We start from the raw sequence: 16,190 nt of genomic DNA, 5'->3' as shown, positions 1-16,190 counted from the left end.
CCTCATAACACTGTGATTAAATGAAAAAAGAATAAAGTTATTGCTACAGATAGTTTTTGGAAATGCAGGACTTCTGGGAATCTTGTCTTCAAACAAGTCCTTTTTTAAAATGGAAGTGGTTTGTTGAAAAGAATAAATTTGTTCAACTACTAGAGAACGTGAAAAGACATTAGATCAAAATGATTTTACACCCCCCCCCAAAAAACCACTTAAATATATTATAAAACACATTGCAGTTGTCTCTGGATGGGGCCGTTTGTCACTCTGGAGCTGCTAATTCTGATGTCAAGTTTTCATGTTCAAATCTGATGCACTGTGAAAGAATATATTAGTCTTCCAGTTTGAAGGCAGGAAGATTCCTTGTATCGTGGTTTCCTAACATCTTTGCCCTTGCAGGAATTCGAAGATAATTTTGATGATGAAATAGATTTTACACCACCAGCAGAAGATACCCCATCTGTTCAGTCTCCAGCAGAAGTGTTTACTCTTTCAGTTCCGACCATTGCTTTACCAGCTCCATCCCAGTTTCAGCCAGCTGCAGGTGATGTGACCCTTTTCTTACTATGAAACTGAAGATGACCAAGTGATAGTCATTTAGTATTCTAATATCTGAAATATAATATTCATATGTACATCTTGTTTATACGGTATATATTACACAAATCTATTGTTTATTTACTAAAGAGTTTACTGACTGAGTCTTACAAATAAACATTTGCCTAATCATTTTTATTGCAGCATCAAGAACTTTATGAAATCCAGAAAAAAATTGTTTTTCTGTTAGATACAAAATAAAATGTATTCATATTCCCTCTCTTCAGAAATCAGCTATAAAATAGTTTTCAGACTCTAAATTTTCAAAAATGAGTACACAGTAAATATTTTAATAGATGACTTTTTCCACTCTTAAACTAATATTAAAAAAAGGACTAGATGGAGAGACTTAGTTTGGCCATGTATAATTTTTGCCTCTTAATAGTCGTGGTTCATGGACTGGGGTCTGTTCTCAATGAAGCTAGAAGAATTTTAGCCACTGACTTAAGTGGCAGCAAGATTGAGCTTCATTTTAGCAGATTTTGGGGGGATCTGAAACTTGTACCTGTAACCCTGTTTGTCACACCATTGGCTTATTTGAGAACTTATCTGAGAACATCCTTTGCCTCAGATTTGTGAGGATGATGCTGAAAAATTGAATCAGATTAATTTTTCCCCTGTGATTAAAAAGGTTTCATGTCTACTTCCAAAAAAAAAAAAGGCACAGTCCCCATATAGGAAACTATAGCTACCTTTAATTTAATTGCAGCATCTCAAATATTACACACAAATTACTATTTAATATAAAATATGGAATTACTATTTTCAGATGCACATAACACTTCTCATTTAATACAAAGAAATCTCTCTGGCAATACATCCTTAGCCAACTGCAAGTGTTCAGAGAGGAGACCCAAAGGAGACTTCAGTAACTATCCAGAGTTTTTAAAAGGAAACCATTAACTAAATTTTTGCTTAAGAAATACAGTATCTTATATTTCAGCTGTATGCATGCTGAATTTTCTACATATCTGCTACCTATTAATGTGGTCTTTCCAGGTTACCAATGATTCCATGAGACTGTCTAACTTTGCCACAAGAATTTTCTCTAGGCAAATGTATGAACTGGATTGCACCTTTAAAATGCTTGGAAGCTTTGAAGTTAATAGTGAGAATTATAAATCACAGTGATTTCAGGTGTCTTTTTACTTTCTTATCAGAAGATATCTATTTTTTATACAACTTTTTGAAGGCCATTGATCCAGACTGTAAAGTAGACTAATACCTTTAGAGCATTTTGTATGGGGTAGGAATGGCTTAGAAATGTCTAGGAATTGTCATGTCCACTATGTATGAGCAATAATCAGTGTAATTTAAAGGTATTTGAGCCCATGTGTTAAATCTGTAAGTACTGTAGGTACATTTGCATGATGTGCTATGAAATGATATACTTTTATTGTGGTTCACAAATCGGTGAACTCTAGGCCTTGATACAATGGAATATAACAGCTCCACAGGAACTGTCCTAGTCTGTCATGTCTGGAATTCACATGCTGAAGAAGGCTTAAAGACCCCTCCAAACCAGAGATCAATGGTGTCTGTGCTCAGTTCCTCAGGGTCCAATTATAAGATTTCTGGCAGTCAACCTCCCTCATCTGTGTATGTAAACCCATGCTTGAAAAATGTACTCAGCTACTGCTAGCTTGAGCACTAAGCCTACTGCCATCCCCACAAGTTTATACCACCTTCAACTTAAAAGGAAAAAGCATTTGTATACTATGTATAAAAAAAAAAATCTTCCTGTTTATGTTTTTAAAAATATTACTACCAAGTCTGGCCAAAAAGTAGAAGAAAATTAATCCCTGTTTGGTGCAATTCAGTAAATATCTTTGTCAGATAGTGTTCAGTCAGGCCTACTTACTGTCACTATTGCATTTGCTTTTCCTCTTTTCCACTCCTGACTTCATGCCACTTTTTCTTTTTTTACATTAGATCATGGTGTATTTCTTTGAGTTGTTTTAAACATATTCCGGCCATTCTCACCACCCTTCTCTTTCTCAAAGTCGTGTTGTTTGTCTCTTCCCTTATATTTTCTCTTATTTTATCACAAAATTTGTGTGTATCGTGTTCCTGTTTCTTTATCAGTCATTTACACAGTCTCATGCCCTACAGGCAGATGTCTGGAAGAAATTTCTAAGCCTTAGTAGCTAAAAGACTAAATTTACTAGACACAGGCTAATATGAAAGGTGGGATTTGGGAGGGTCTTATGTCCAGAGACAATAGCAGGTAAAAAGTCAGTCCCACTCCTTAACATACTGTGAAAATTAGAAGGTGCTGGGATTCCTATTAGGGTTCTCTCTTTGGACCCTACTTGTGAGCCCAATCTTTATCTTTCTCCAGGTAGTAGGTTTTTATACACAAAGACGCCCTTCAATTTCCTGTGCCTTCTCCCAGTTTCCTTTTACAAGGGTGAAGGAACACTGTTTGTTTCTCCTGTCCTCAGCCTTCTAGTTACAATGACAGGAGTCTCTGCTACTCAACGCATCTCCCAGGCTCCATTTAAAAAAAAAAAAGTCTATATCTATATACATTTCTGGTGAACAGATCTACTGCTTTCCTTTGCTGTTGCTCTTAGTTTTTCCCAACACCAGCAGAATGAAAATAACTATCAGTTTTACTGTTCTCATGAGATTCTGAAAATCAGCAGTGAAACCTGACAAGGCTAGTTAACTTTCTTTCTTCTGCAGGTTGCAGAAAAATATGCGCAGCAATAGATGCTCTGGATCTGTCTGTAGAAGAAGACCGCATTATATCAGTTAGCCTTCCTAATATGGTCTTTGCAACCTTAAGGGCTTGAAACTTTTTTTGTGGGGGCGGAGAGGAAGCTTAGCTTTAGCAGAAGCTGATGGCACTCAGATTGAAAATGCTTGGGTCTCAGTGAGGAAACTTTTAAACCCTGTGTGGAACAACTTACTGCAGACACTCAATTCTCTTCCCCTCCCCCCCCCCCCCCCCCAAAACCCCAACAAACCAAAAATCTTAGACCTGGGAGGTGGAAGATCTAAAAAGCAGGAGACTTTCTGAAAGAGGCCTGTTCTCCCTTTATTGCCCTCTTTCTTCTGCCTATTTGCTGATATTTGCATTTTCCCCTCTTTTTGTGCTGTTTGTCTCTTTGTACCTGGGTTTTTGGGTTTTTTTCCTACTTGTTTTTAAAAACAAAGTTGAGAGCTGTAAAGGAAAACTGATTAGGATTAGTCAGCTGCTTCTTTAAGCTCTGCAGAACTGACTTTTAAGCAAAACTGACTACGATCACAAAATCTCAGCACTTGATTTAACGCTCCTCCCCCTCCCCCACACCTCTTTCCCAAAAGGAGAGACTGTCTGGTCACCCCAGCAGATTGCTGCCTCTCCCCAAGACTGTTTCCATTGCAAGGCCTACACTACAAACTGTTACTGTTATAGCTGTATTGATTAGGATTGTGATGACTTATGATACCTGACTGACATAGTTGTGCTGAAAAAGCCCATGATTTAGACAGGTATACTGGCAAAACTGTTCATTTTCAGATATAGGGTGTTTTGCTTTGGGGTGGGGAAGGAGGGCATGGAATAAGCTATACTGGTAAAGTACTCCTAGTGTAGACCTGGCCTACAGTGGCAAAAATGGGAGCTACCACTAGAGCAACTCATAGTAGCAGTGACAAAAGCTGTACTGTACAGTAACTCCTTGCTTAACGTTGTAGTTATGTTCCTGAAAAATGCTGCTTTAAGTGAAACGATGTTAAGCGAATCCAATTTCCCCATAAGAATTAATGTAAATGGGGAAGTTAAGTTCCAGGGAAATTTTTTTCATCAGACAAAAGACATTATATACATATACAGTATAAGTTTTAAATAATTGTAAACAAACTATTTAATACTGTACTCACCAATGATGATTGTGGGGCTTGGTTGAGGCAGGGCATAGTGGGGTTGGGGCGCGGGGGCTTGCCCCCACTCCGCCTGTCTGGCACTCCTGCCGGGGAGCAGGGTGGGAGGCTTGCCCGCTCCCTGGCTTGAATGCTGGACAGGGGGAGTGGGATAAGCCTCAGCGCCTTGACCCTGCTCCCCAGCTGGAATGCCAAGTGGGCGGAACGGGGCAAGCTCCCACTCCCTGACCCCACTCCCAAGCTGGAACGCCGCGTGGAATGGGGCAAGCCGCTGCTCCCCGACCCTGCTCTCCGGCAGGAGTGCCGGGCAGGTGGGTGGAGCGGGACGAGTGAAACAATCTTATAACGGAACGTTGCACAACTTTAAATGAGTGTGTTCTGTAATAGATCAGCAACCTAATAATGAAACAGTGTTAACCGGGATTACTTTAAGTGAGGAGTTACTGTATTGGCAACAGGGCTTAGGTCTCTTTACCACTGTGTTCTTTACCATTTAGATGACAGGATGGTTAAACACATCTGAGCCTTGTCTACCCTGCAATTTCTTGTTTCCACCAGTGGAGCTGCACTGGCAGTGAATTATGGGTATATTTTTGCCAGTGTAGATAAGGGCTGAGGGTTTCAGATTTTCCAGCAGTTGGCCAAGGGGGATTTTCATTGAAGTACATTATTTTAAAAAGAGAATTTTCCGTCACATAGGTAGAGGCTGCAATTAGAGCAGCTGGGTCGGTGTGTAAAGAACTGGAGCTCTGCTGGTAAGGTGGCTAATCAGGGCTTGTAAAAGTAGTGAGTATTCCATGATTTGCTGTGGGCTTGTGTTCTGCCATTTATGTAGGATTCCTGTAAACAGTGGTTTAATAGATTCCATGACCGTCTAATGCAGATATATTTACAGAACCAAATGCAAACTCGGCTGTTTTGATTTTCTTTCTTTTGTTGGTTTGCAGTATATCTGGATGTGTTGAAAGCTAAAGTTTACACGCCATTCTTAACTTGCATTACTGTGCAAAGGTATTTTGGTGGTCTTGGATCAGTTTCTAGTTGAATCTGTTCAAAAGCCTAAACAAGTTGAGAAGTGTCAGCCTTGGCTTTCGTTCATCTGTTCTTAGGTTAGCCTTGTTTTAATACTTTGTCATTGTATATGTTTAACTATGTTTTCTGCTGCTTAGCTTAATATGTGCATTGTATTGTAGTGTACTCTAAGTAGTAGTGTAAGAACTAATTTTTTTTAGCATTTTAAGGTCATGCATTATTTCTTCAACAGTAGCATAGGTAATTTTGGCCATTTTGAGTGGCTTGATGTGTCTATTTTTTTGTTTTCTATAACAGAAGGATCAAAGTCTCAAGTTGCACGTCAGAGTCTAAACTATATTCAAGAAATTGGAAATGGCTGGTTTGGAAAGGTAAAAAGTCCTCCTTTTAATATTGTAGTTCTGCAGTTGACAGTTTATTCCTAAGTAGAGACCTATATTACCAATTGAAATTATATTTATTCAAAATAAGAACATGACAAGAAAATTGTCTTTAGAACTTAATTTGTATTGCTATTTGTATGCACTTTGTTTTGTCTTATTGCTGTCTCTAATTCAGATGCAGTGCTGCTTAACAAAACATTACTTAAAATAGTCAGAAATTCCACTTCAGTAGACTATGTAAATCGCTGTTTTAATTTTAGCAGCTTTTTTAGAAGCACTTTAACTCCAGTTTTTATTTTTAAAAAATCTACATAATTTTTTTAAAATGCAGAGGATTAATATCTCTGTGGTGTAATTGAGGTATAACAGGAAACCAGATACTTCCTCTTTAAATGTGACTGAAACTATGTAATGTAGAAATTGTTTGTTTTTCAGGTCCTGCTTGGGGAGATCTACTCAGGTACTAGTGTAGCAAGAGTAATAGTGAAGGAATTAAAGGCAAATGCAGGTCCCAAAGAACAAGAACAGTTTTTGAGAAATGGAGAACCTTACTAGTAAGTAGCCTGTCACATCTTGGGTAACTTGAAGATAGTCCACGCTACTAATGTATACGTAAGCCAGGGAAAGCTGTCTTGTTCAGTGTTATGCTTTTTTATATAATACTCACCTCTGTCCTCCTTTTCATTCTGTTAATATAAAGTAAATGTTGGTAGTTTAAGAAATGAAAAATACACATTCAATATTGTCAACACTAAATTATCAAAAATTGAGTCCCCCCCAAATCATGAGATTTTTAAATGGTGCAGCTTGTGTTTTTATTGCCTTCCAATTTTTGAGCCTTTAAGAGTACATTTGGTTTGCATGCTTATGCTTTTCTCTGTGGGCATGAGGGCTAGAGATTTTTTTTTTTAAATCGATGCTGAGATTTTCATGTAGTCTCTTGCCTCCAGGAACTTGAGCTTTGAGAGAAAAACCAAATATAGTGAAACTTGTGATAAAAATCACAAGAGGGGGCAATGCTTTACGTACTTTATTTTTTTAACAAACTTATTTTTAAGCACCATCTTTCCTGTTTTTAAACATTAAACGAATCTTAAATCCAATCAGAGTTACTAGGTTATACAAATAGCTTTTTATCGTTGTGTTTGGGTCACTTGCAATTTAACTTAGTGGTGGAAAAAAAATTAGTGAAGAAGTTTGAAATCGAGCAAACTTCAGTGCTTACTATCTTGCTGTACAGTTTGTAAACTGTCGTCCTTTCCAAAGGTGCCAGTAATTCTGCTTTCTTCGAATGATGGTCCCTTTTTGTATTCCACATGTGGGATATGCATGTGCACGTGCGCCTGAGTCCAGAATTTTTTGCAAGCGGTGTCTGTTGGCTTGCACATGTGCCGTAGCTGTTCTCTTGCTCCAAACTGAGGGCATAAAAAGTGGTGTGAGCTGATGCCTCTCCAGTTCCTTCTTACTGCTGCATGGTCTGAGATGGAATCTTTGGTGTCAGCTCCTCTCTTACTGTGTCATTCCGTAAGATATTGTATATAGTTTTAACAATTGCAGTAGTTTTTATAATATAGTCTACATAGTATAGTTAGTTGTTTTTCCCCATTTTCTTCCCTGGGACTTCCCCAAACCCTGAGAAGTCTAGGATTATGCCCAGGGTTCTGGGGTTCAAAATGGTGTTTTGTTCCCTCGCTCCTTTTTGGTGAGCTATGAACATCAACGCTGCCTCTACTACCTGGGTGAGGCTCATATTTCTGCCAAACACTGCATCTGCCTCCCCCCTTCCCCTAACACCATGTGTTTCTCGACACTGTTCCCCCTCTCCAGTACCGAGAAAGAAGCATAAGAAATGATGCTCCAAGAGGGGACACCCGATACTGAGAAAGGACAAACAAGGGGAGTGCAGTGGAACGTGACCTCTGTTGGGCCTCTGCTGCAGTCCTGTTTCGATAGCAGTACCGTTGACTCCACCCTGCTCACAGGTGTCATTGAGTCTAGTGCAGGACCACCCACTGATGCCAGGGGGACATTGTGGTGCCAGCAGAATTGTGGTGTCTTCCACCCCAGAGTGGCAGGGCCAGGGACATGTTGACATTCCCGGTTTTGCCAATCCCAATGGGACAATTACTGGCCATGGCAAGTGTGTCGAGCAGAAGGGAGCATGTTGCCCCGAGCTCATACCTGGTGCAGGGCCCTTGGATACTGACCAGAGGAAAAACTGCCCTTCTGTTGTCTGTGAAGACTTCCCCAATGTGGCACCGATCCCCAGACCCTCCGCACCGGTCGATGGGGGAACAGTACCCTTCTTTTCCATGGTCTCAAGAGGACTCTTCCTATGAGTCCAAGGTGGAGCCCTGCATGGTCTATGTTCCACCGGATCTCAGTGCGGGCCCTCTCCCCAGCACCTGGCCCGGAGAACAGTGGTGGCTGCTGCAGGCCCAGCAGTCATTCTGGAATCACTGGAGTTTCCCGGTATTGGGGCCTCTGTCCAGCCATTTCTGTTTGGCAGTATCCGAGAGGAGGGCTCCTCCGCTGTACCATCCAGCACCTGACCCAGACTCTGGCACTGAGGCAGGTACCAACATGCAGGATTTGGGCCTGGATGAGGTGGTCGGGACTGAAGAAGAGGAGGAAAGCCCCCTGATGCTACAGGCCTCTTCCTCCTTGTGATGGGGTTGGGACTCACCACCGCTGCGCCTCCCACTGGCACGTCTGGGAATTAGCTTTTTCCGTTGCAGAGCATCCTCTGCTGGTGGTGTGGTGTCCCGTCCATCGTCTGCTGTGCTGGTATCTGGACTTGCATTGCTCCCCACTCGGCGACGTCCATTCCAGGACACTGCCCTCTGGCAGTGCCCCCTAGTCCATCCTTACCCCCTTCTGGGGGGTGGGAAGATGACAGCAGTCTTCCAACTCACTCCTGCCACAGTGGCCAACCACAACCCCCCAAAGTCTAGCCCCTCTGCTCAAGGGCTGGTTGCAGTCTGTCATGGCCACTCTTCCATAGCCAGGTGCAGTATAAGGGGGAAGGGGGGAACCCAGGCCCGCCCACTGCTTTGGGTCCCAACCCAGGGACCCTCTAGTGGCGGCCTCTTCACCCTCCTTCTCTCCCCTCATCTGTCCATCCTCCTTGGGTCACTTCCCCTCTGACCCCTTGGACCCTCTCGGGCCTTCTGGTTAGGTCCCGCAGCCTGATAGATATCAGGCTGGAGCTCTCCTCTGCTCCCCCAAGCTTGCCCAGCACTGCGCTGTCCAAGGTGCTGGTCTCCTTATCTCAGGAGACAGACCTTCCCCTCTGAAGGTCTGGGAGAGACTGACTGCGTCTCTCCTGGATAGCCTTTATATAGGGCCTAGCCTGGCCCTGATTGGCTGCTCTCTGCTTGGCACTGATTGGCTCCCCTGATAGGCCCTCTCTGGTTAGCTGCCGTTCCGCGCAGCCACTCTGGCCTGTTGTAGCCTAATCTTGCCTGGGGATGGGGCACGGCCCCACCACACTCCTCCACAGCTGAACCGGTCTCAGGGCCGAGTGTCTCGGTGCCACAGGATGACTTTACAGCTTACCAGGAACTTCTAAAAAGGCTGGCTTCTAACCTGGGCCTAGAGATGGAGGTTCTTACAGAGTCCTCACATAGCCTCATTGACTAAGGTGGCCCTACCTCTCAATGAGGCCGTTACAGGTCCGGCCAGGACCATGTGGCAGACCCCATCTTCTCTCCCTCCCACCTCAAAGAGAGCAGAGAAAAAGTATTATGTGCCTGCGAAGGGGCACAAATACTTGTACTCTCACCCTCCTGCCAGGTCCCTGGTGGTCATACAATCATAGAATATCAGGGTTGGAAGGGACCTCAGGAGGTCATCTAGTCCAACCCCCTGCTCAAGGCAGGACCAATCCCCAATTTTTGCCCCTCATCCCTAAATGGCCCCCTCAAGGACTGAAGTCACAACCCTGGGTTTAGAAGGCCAATGCTCAAACCACTGAGCTATCCCTCCCCCAGCGGCCAATGAGAAGGATAGACTAGCCAATGAGAAGGATAGACTAGGGCAGTTAGGTGCGACCCCCCCCCCCCCCAACAAAAGGACTTAAAGAAACTAGACCTGTTTGGTAGGAAGATTTAGTCAACGGTTAGGTTACAGCTTCTCATTTCCAACCAACAAGCCTTGCTTGAGAGGTACAGTTACAACATTTGGGATTCTATGGCAAAGTTTAAAGACTTGCTGTCACAGGTAAGAGATTTTCTGCCCTGTTCTATGAACGGAGGACCATAGCGAGAGCCTCCCTCCAAGCGGCCAGAACAATGGCTTCAGCTGTTGTCATGAGAAGGTACTCCTGGCTCCAATCCTTAGGGCTGCCACCTGAGGACTAGCAATCAATCCAGGATGTTCCATTTGAGGGTACCTCCCTGTTTTTAGAACAGACCGACTCAAAGCTTCATGGTCTGAGAGACTCCAGGGCTACCCTCAGATCCCTGGGCTGCTACTCCCTGGCATCTTTGAGAAGCATTTCAGGCTTCAGCAACTGACCTGCTTCTCCGCTCCACCACCTCGCCGGGACCTGTGTAAGAAACTGAGCAGGGGTTACAAGTGCAGGCAGCCACGCCCCTCCACCTTAGTCTTGCTACCGGGGTCACACGGATATCTGGGAGGCTCCAAACAGAACTTTTGAAGGTGCGCCTGAGGGCGTTACATCACTTCCTGCATTGGATCCTGCCCCGCCCCTTGTTTTCAGACTAACTCTTCTTCAGCCTGCGGTGGTCCCTCATCATCTTGGACCACTGGGTGTGGAGTATGGCAGGGGAAGGTTACACCCTTCAGTCTTCTTCCATCCCTCCTTGTCATCCTCATCCCTCTTCAGGGACCCTTCCCACAAGCAACATCTAGCTTAAGAAATGCAAGCCCTCCTGTGGGTAGGGGCTGTGGAAGAGATGCCTCAGAATTTGAGATGGAATGGGTTGTACTCCTTATATTTCCTAATCCCAAAGGCCAAAGGGGCTCTTTGACCCATCCTGGACCTGTGTTGGCTCATCAGTTATCTCAAGAAACTGAGGTTCCACATGGTCTCCCTGGCCTCCATCATTCCCTCTCTGGATCCAGAGGACTAGTACGCCAACCTTGATTTGAAAGATGTTTAATTCCACCTTTCCATCTTTCGAGGCCTCAGAAGGTTCCTCAGATTTATCATAACCCAGACTCATTGCCAGTTTACTGTCCTCCCCTGTTTACTGCCAGTTTACTGTCAACAGCCTCTTGGGTTTTCACAAAACACATGGCAATTGAACATCTTGCCTTCCGAGAAAAGCCTCTACAAGTCGACCTGTACTTCGATGACTGGCTGATCAAGGGCCGCTAAGAGGCTCAAGTGAAAAACAGCATCAGCCTGGTTCAAGCCACCTTCTGTGCACTGGGCTCGTTGATAAACGAGCAAAAGTAGACTCTCATTCCCATTCAGAGAATAGTTTATTGGGGCAGTGCTAGACTGGACCCAGGCCAGAGCCTTCCTCCCAGAGGCTCAATTCCAGTGTCATCTCTGATATCCAAGGTCAAGGCCCACCCTGTCATGACAGCCCAGTTTTGCCAAACTTTTGGAGCACATGGCTGCATTTGCTTACGTGGTTCAGCATGCAAGGCTGTGCCTCAGACCCCTGCAGGCTTGGCTGGCCTCGATGTACTCACCAAACTGACACCACTTAGACTTGGTGTTTATAGTTCCTGCCCTTCCTTGATTGGTGGAAGGATCCCCAGTTGATGGCTGTGGGCATTCCCTTTGTCATCCCCCCAGTCTTCAGTATCCTTAATTTCTGATGCATCCAATCTAAGTTGGGGGGATGACCATGAGCACCTCAGGAGTCAGGGCTCGTGGTCCCAGAAAGAGCTTTCCCTACACATAAACTTCAGAGAGCTCAGAGCAGTCTACTCAGCTTGCCAAGTTTTCCTTTTCTAGATCATGGACAAAGTTGTGCGAGTGCTTACGGACAACACGGCAGCCATGTTTTACATCAACAGGCAAAGAGAAACACAATCCCCTACCCTGTGCCAGGAGGCCATTCGTCTGTGGGACTTGTTTGTGAAACACTCCATCCACCTGGAAGTTTCCTATCTTCCGGCAGCCTGGAACGCACAGTCAGATTGCCTCAGTAGGTCTTTCACTTCTCATCACAAGCGGTCCCTTCACCCAGAAGTGGTCAGATCCATTTTCTAGAGGTGGGAGTCTCCCCAGGTAGATCTGTTTGCAGCCAGGCAGAACAGGAAATATCAGCAGTTTTGGTTGCTATGCGGTCACAGCTCGGGCTTTCTCTGATGCCTTCCTGCTTCCATGGGCAGAGATCCTCTTCTATGAGTTTCGTCTAGTTCCCCTGATACACAGGTTCCTTCCGAAAGTCAAGTGAGACAAGGCAATAGTCCCTGCATGTTCCCTGCAACAACATTGGTTCAGCATGCTGCTGCTTCTGCCTTGCCTGAACCTGATCTCACAGGCCGTTTACCCTGCCTGGACCTCGTGGCTCTTCACCTGACTGTGTGGAAGTTCCATGGTTGAACCCAGAGGAACAGGCCTTTTCAGAACAAGTTTGCCATGCCTTGCTAGGTAGTAGGAAACAGTCTACTAGAGCGACTTACCTAGCCAAGTGGAAACGTTTCTGGGTGTGGTCTTCAGTGAGATCTCTCACCAACTCGGTCATCCCTCCAGTCTGTACTGGAATACCTGCTCCATCTGAAGTAACAAGGTCTGGCCTCCTTCATCAATCAAGATGCATCTAGCAGCAATCTCAGCCTTCCATCCTCCGGTGGACAGTAAGTCGGTCTTCTCTCATGAAATGTCCATCTGCTTCCTCAAATTCATGAACCAGTTCCACTGTGGGGGGCTAAACCTAGTCCTGTCAAGGCTCACAGGCCCTCTCTTTGAGCTGCTGGCATTGTGCCTCTGCTATCTCTCTCCTAGAAGTGATTACTTCGGCCAAGAGGGTCTGAGAGATCAGGGCTCTTACATCAGAGCCTCTGTATACAGTGTTCTTTAAGGATAAGGTTCAACTGTGCCCACACCCAGTGTTCCTTCCAAAGGTGGTCTCATCGTTTCACAGTAACCAGGCTATTTTCCTGCCAGTTTTCTTCCCGAAACTGCACAGGAATGCAGAAGATCAATATCTCCACTAGTTGGATGTTACACACCCTGGCCTTCTACATTGAGAGGATTAAGCCGTTCCATAAATCCATGCAGCTCTTTGTGGCAATAGCAGACAGGATGAAAGGCCTACCTGTTTCAGCCCAGAAAATCTCATCCTGGATCACCTCCTGTATTCGTATGTGCTACAGACAGGTGGGCATTCTACCTCCTGCCATCTTGATCATTCATTAGATGAGAGCTCAGGCTTCATTATCAGCATTTCTGTCCCAGATCCTCATCCAAGACATCTGAAGAGCAGCAACCTTGTCGTTGATACATACCTTCTCCCACTACACCATCATCCAGCAGGCTAGAGATGCCAAGTTCGGAAGAGCAATGTTGCAGTCCGCAAGTCCATGAACTCGGAGCCCACCTCCTTGGATACCGCTTGTGGATCACCTAACATGGAATGGACATGAACAAGCACTTGAAGAAGAAAAAGACTAACCTTACCACAACTGTTGTTCTTCAAGATGTGTTGCTTATGTCCATTCCATGACCTATCCGCCTGCCCCTCTTCAGAGTTAACTGGCAAGAAGGAATGGAGAGTGTGTGGGGCTGGCTGGGCCCCTTCGACTGACGCATGAACATGCAGCATCAGAGTGTGCTAGAGCCGGCCTGATGGATACCACTGTGGGAAAAATCTCCAGCGATGGTACATGCAACACACGCACACTTAATGTGGAATGGACATGAGCAACACATCTTGAAGAACAACATTTACACAAAGGTGAGTAACCATTTTTTGACATCAGCTCCAATGGTGAAGGCTTGGGATAAACAGCTACTGGTGTTCCCATCCACTTTGAGAGTTGATGCGGTACTGATAGCGACCTGGCCCTGGAGGGAGCTGACCATGGTGACCAGGGAAGTTCTAGTTCTGACGACTTTGCCCTGAGGTACAAGGAGAGTCTATTTGCTATCAGAGATCTACGTCTCCCTGGAGGACATCCTTTGCTCTTCACTATCCATATTCACCCCTCCTATTAGGACCATCTCTACTCTGAAATGTTAATTCACCAGAAGAAGAGACCATCTTGATGAGGCAGTTGTATCCATCCCGTCTGCCAGCCTTGAGGCACAGCCATCGGTATTGTTGGTTCTGCTGGAGATGAGGGATCTGGCTTTCTCTTCATATGAGTCTGAGGCCCTGCAACTGCGGTGGTTCTCTACCAGTTGATCCATCCTACTGCTAATATTGGGGACTGTGGGAGCCTTAGGCTAGATACCCAGGATCAGTTCAGGAGTCCTATTTGCCATCACCTTGTCTCTTGCAACCGGCCCTGTTGGAATACTTGGAAGGGGAAGGTGAGCTGGATTCACTGTTTCTGAAAGCAGTCTCATTGTCTTCACCGGTTGAGGTGGTTACTCCAGCTACTCCCTCTCTGCCAGATGACTTCAAAGAATATCAAAAGCTCATGTACAGGTACAGATTCAGTTTGAGAAAGTCCAGTAGCCTCAGTTTAATTTACCATACACCAAGGTATAGGGCAAGACAGTGTCCTCAGCTGTTTTACCACCAATGTACTCAGGAGGCATCATGCAAAAGACAGAGGGTATTATAGACGCAGGTACCCAGCTTTTACAACATCCAGTGCTACATCATATTTTAACTCTCAATCAAAGAGTTTCTGTTGGTGGGACTGTTAAGACTCATGTCCCTTTATTGATGCTGCTTCGTTTCCCTCCTCTGATACTCGGAGGCCACCTTACCCAATTTGCCGAAAACTGGAGGGCTTTAAATACAGATGAATGAGTATTAGAGATTATTCATGTGGCTATCTAATTGAGTTTTTTGGTACCTCCTACCCACAAACTCCCTTCCCAGTTCCTTTTCAGGGACCACTCTCATGAGGAGATTCTATTACATGAGGTGAACTTCCTTCTTCTCAGGGAAGCCATAGAAAGGGTTCTACCTCCGCGTTAAGGGAAGAGGTTCTATTCCCTTTACTTCTTGATCCCCAAGAAGAATGGGGGATGGAGCCCAATTCTTGATCTGAGACAGCTGAACAGGTGCATTTGAAAACTACAATTCCACATGATATCTTTGGCATCAAAAATTCCTTTGTTAGAGAAGGACACATTGTTTGCAGCTCTTGACATGAAAGATTGCATATTTTCACATAGATATCCATCCAACCCACAGGAGGTTCTTTTGGTTCCTCTTTGATCAAGAGCATTTCCAATTCAGAGGTCTCGCCTTTGGTCTAGCTACTGCATCCACGGTCTTTACAATATTTTTTTCAGTAGTGGCAGCTTGGGTGAGAAGAGAGGGATTTACAGTCTTTCCTTACCTAGTCAACTGGCTTCAGATGGGCAGTTCTTAGAAGGAAGTCCAGCAGGAAGCCAGTGTTCTGCTCAACCTTCTGCCTTCTTTGGGTGTCTGTGTCAATCACAAAAATGCATGTTGACCCTGTGACAAAGTTCCTCCTCTGCCTCAGTGGGTCCCGCACTTATTAGCGGATTTGCTTGCCTCAGAGATTCACGGCAGCCCTCAGTTTGGCCACTCTTGCTAGTGGCTCAAACCTGCCGTCCACTCAGCTAACCTCATCACTGGCCAGTATGGGGGAAACGGAGAACAATCTCCGCAGTCTCTGTGTCCCACCTAGTGGGTTGTGGACAGGGCAGATCCCTTTCCAATTTAGACCTTCCCTTCTGGTGTTTCTCACAGACCAGGTCAACTCCTCCTGTGTCCGATCAGGGGATGGTGGGGGAACCCAGGCCCACCCTCTACACCGGGTTCCAGCCCAGGGTCCTGTGGATAGCAGCTGTCCACAATGTTCCCCGTATCAGCTGCGTGACAGCTACAACTCCCTGGGCTACTTCCCCATTGTCTTCCCCCCAGCACCTTCTTTATCCTCACTGCAGGATTTTCTTCGTGAAGACTGATCACGCTTGAACTCTTCACTCCTCCAGCAGCACGCCTTCTCACTCCCTGCTCCTGGCGCAACCCCCTACTAACTGATGGGAGGTCCTTTTTAAACCAGGTGTCCTGATTAGCCTGCCTGCTGTAATTGAATCTAGAAAGTTCTTAATTGGCTTCAGGTGTCTTGATTAGCTTGCCTGTCTTAATTGGTTCTGGCAGGTTCCGGATTGTTCTAGGGCAGCCCCTGCTCTGGTTACTCAGGGAACAGAAAACTCTTCATCCAGTGGCCAAT

The 16,190-nt window shown here is 45.2% G+C and overlaps 1 protein-coding gene across 3 annotated transcripts in view; it reads left to right on the top strand.

The window, feature by feature from the left end:
* The window catches only part of LMTK2 (lemur tyrosine kinase 2), an 89,453-nt gene that overhangs the window by 21,765 nt on the left and 51,498 nt on the right, over positions 1 to 16,190 (top strand). For 2 of the 3 annotated variants that reach the window (XR_012161123.2, XM_073362133.2), the window contains exons 3-5: positions 397 to 541; positions 5,794 to 5,867; positions 6,315 to 6,433. Coding sequence is in view for 2 of the 3 variants with exons in the window: in XM_073362133.2 (XP_073218234.1) it covers positions 397 to 541; positions 5,794 to 5,867; positions 6,315 to 6,433 (338 nt within the window). In the remaining variant the exon portion in view is untranslated. Of the gene's footprint in view, positions 1 to 396; positions 542 to 5,793; positions 5,868 to 6,314; positions 6,434 to 16,190 lie in introns of those variants that run through there. The other variant, XM_073362134.1, reaches the window with a different exon arrangement.

Source organism: Lepidochelys kempii, chromosome 10, assembly GCF_965140285.1.
Source record: "Lepidochelys kempii isolate rLepKem1 chromosome 10, rLepKem1.hap1, whole genome shotgun sequence".
In the NCBI taxonomy this organism is placed as follows: Eukaryota; Metazoa; Chordata; order Testudines; family Cheloniidae; genus Lepidochelys; species Lepidochelys kempii.
This window is presented reverse-complemented; position numbering and strand designations above follow the sequence as displayed.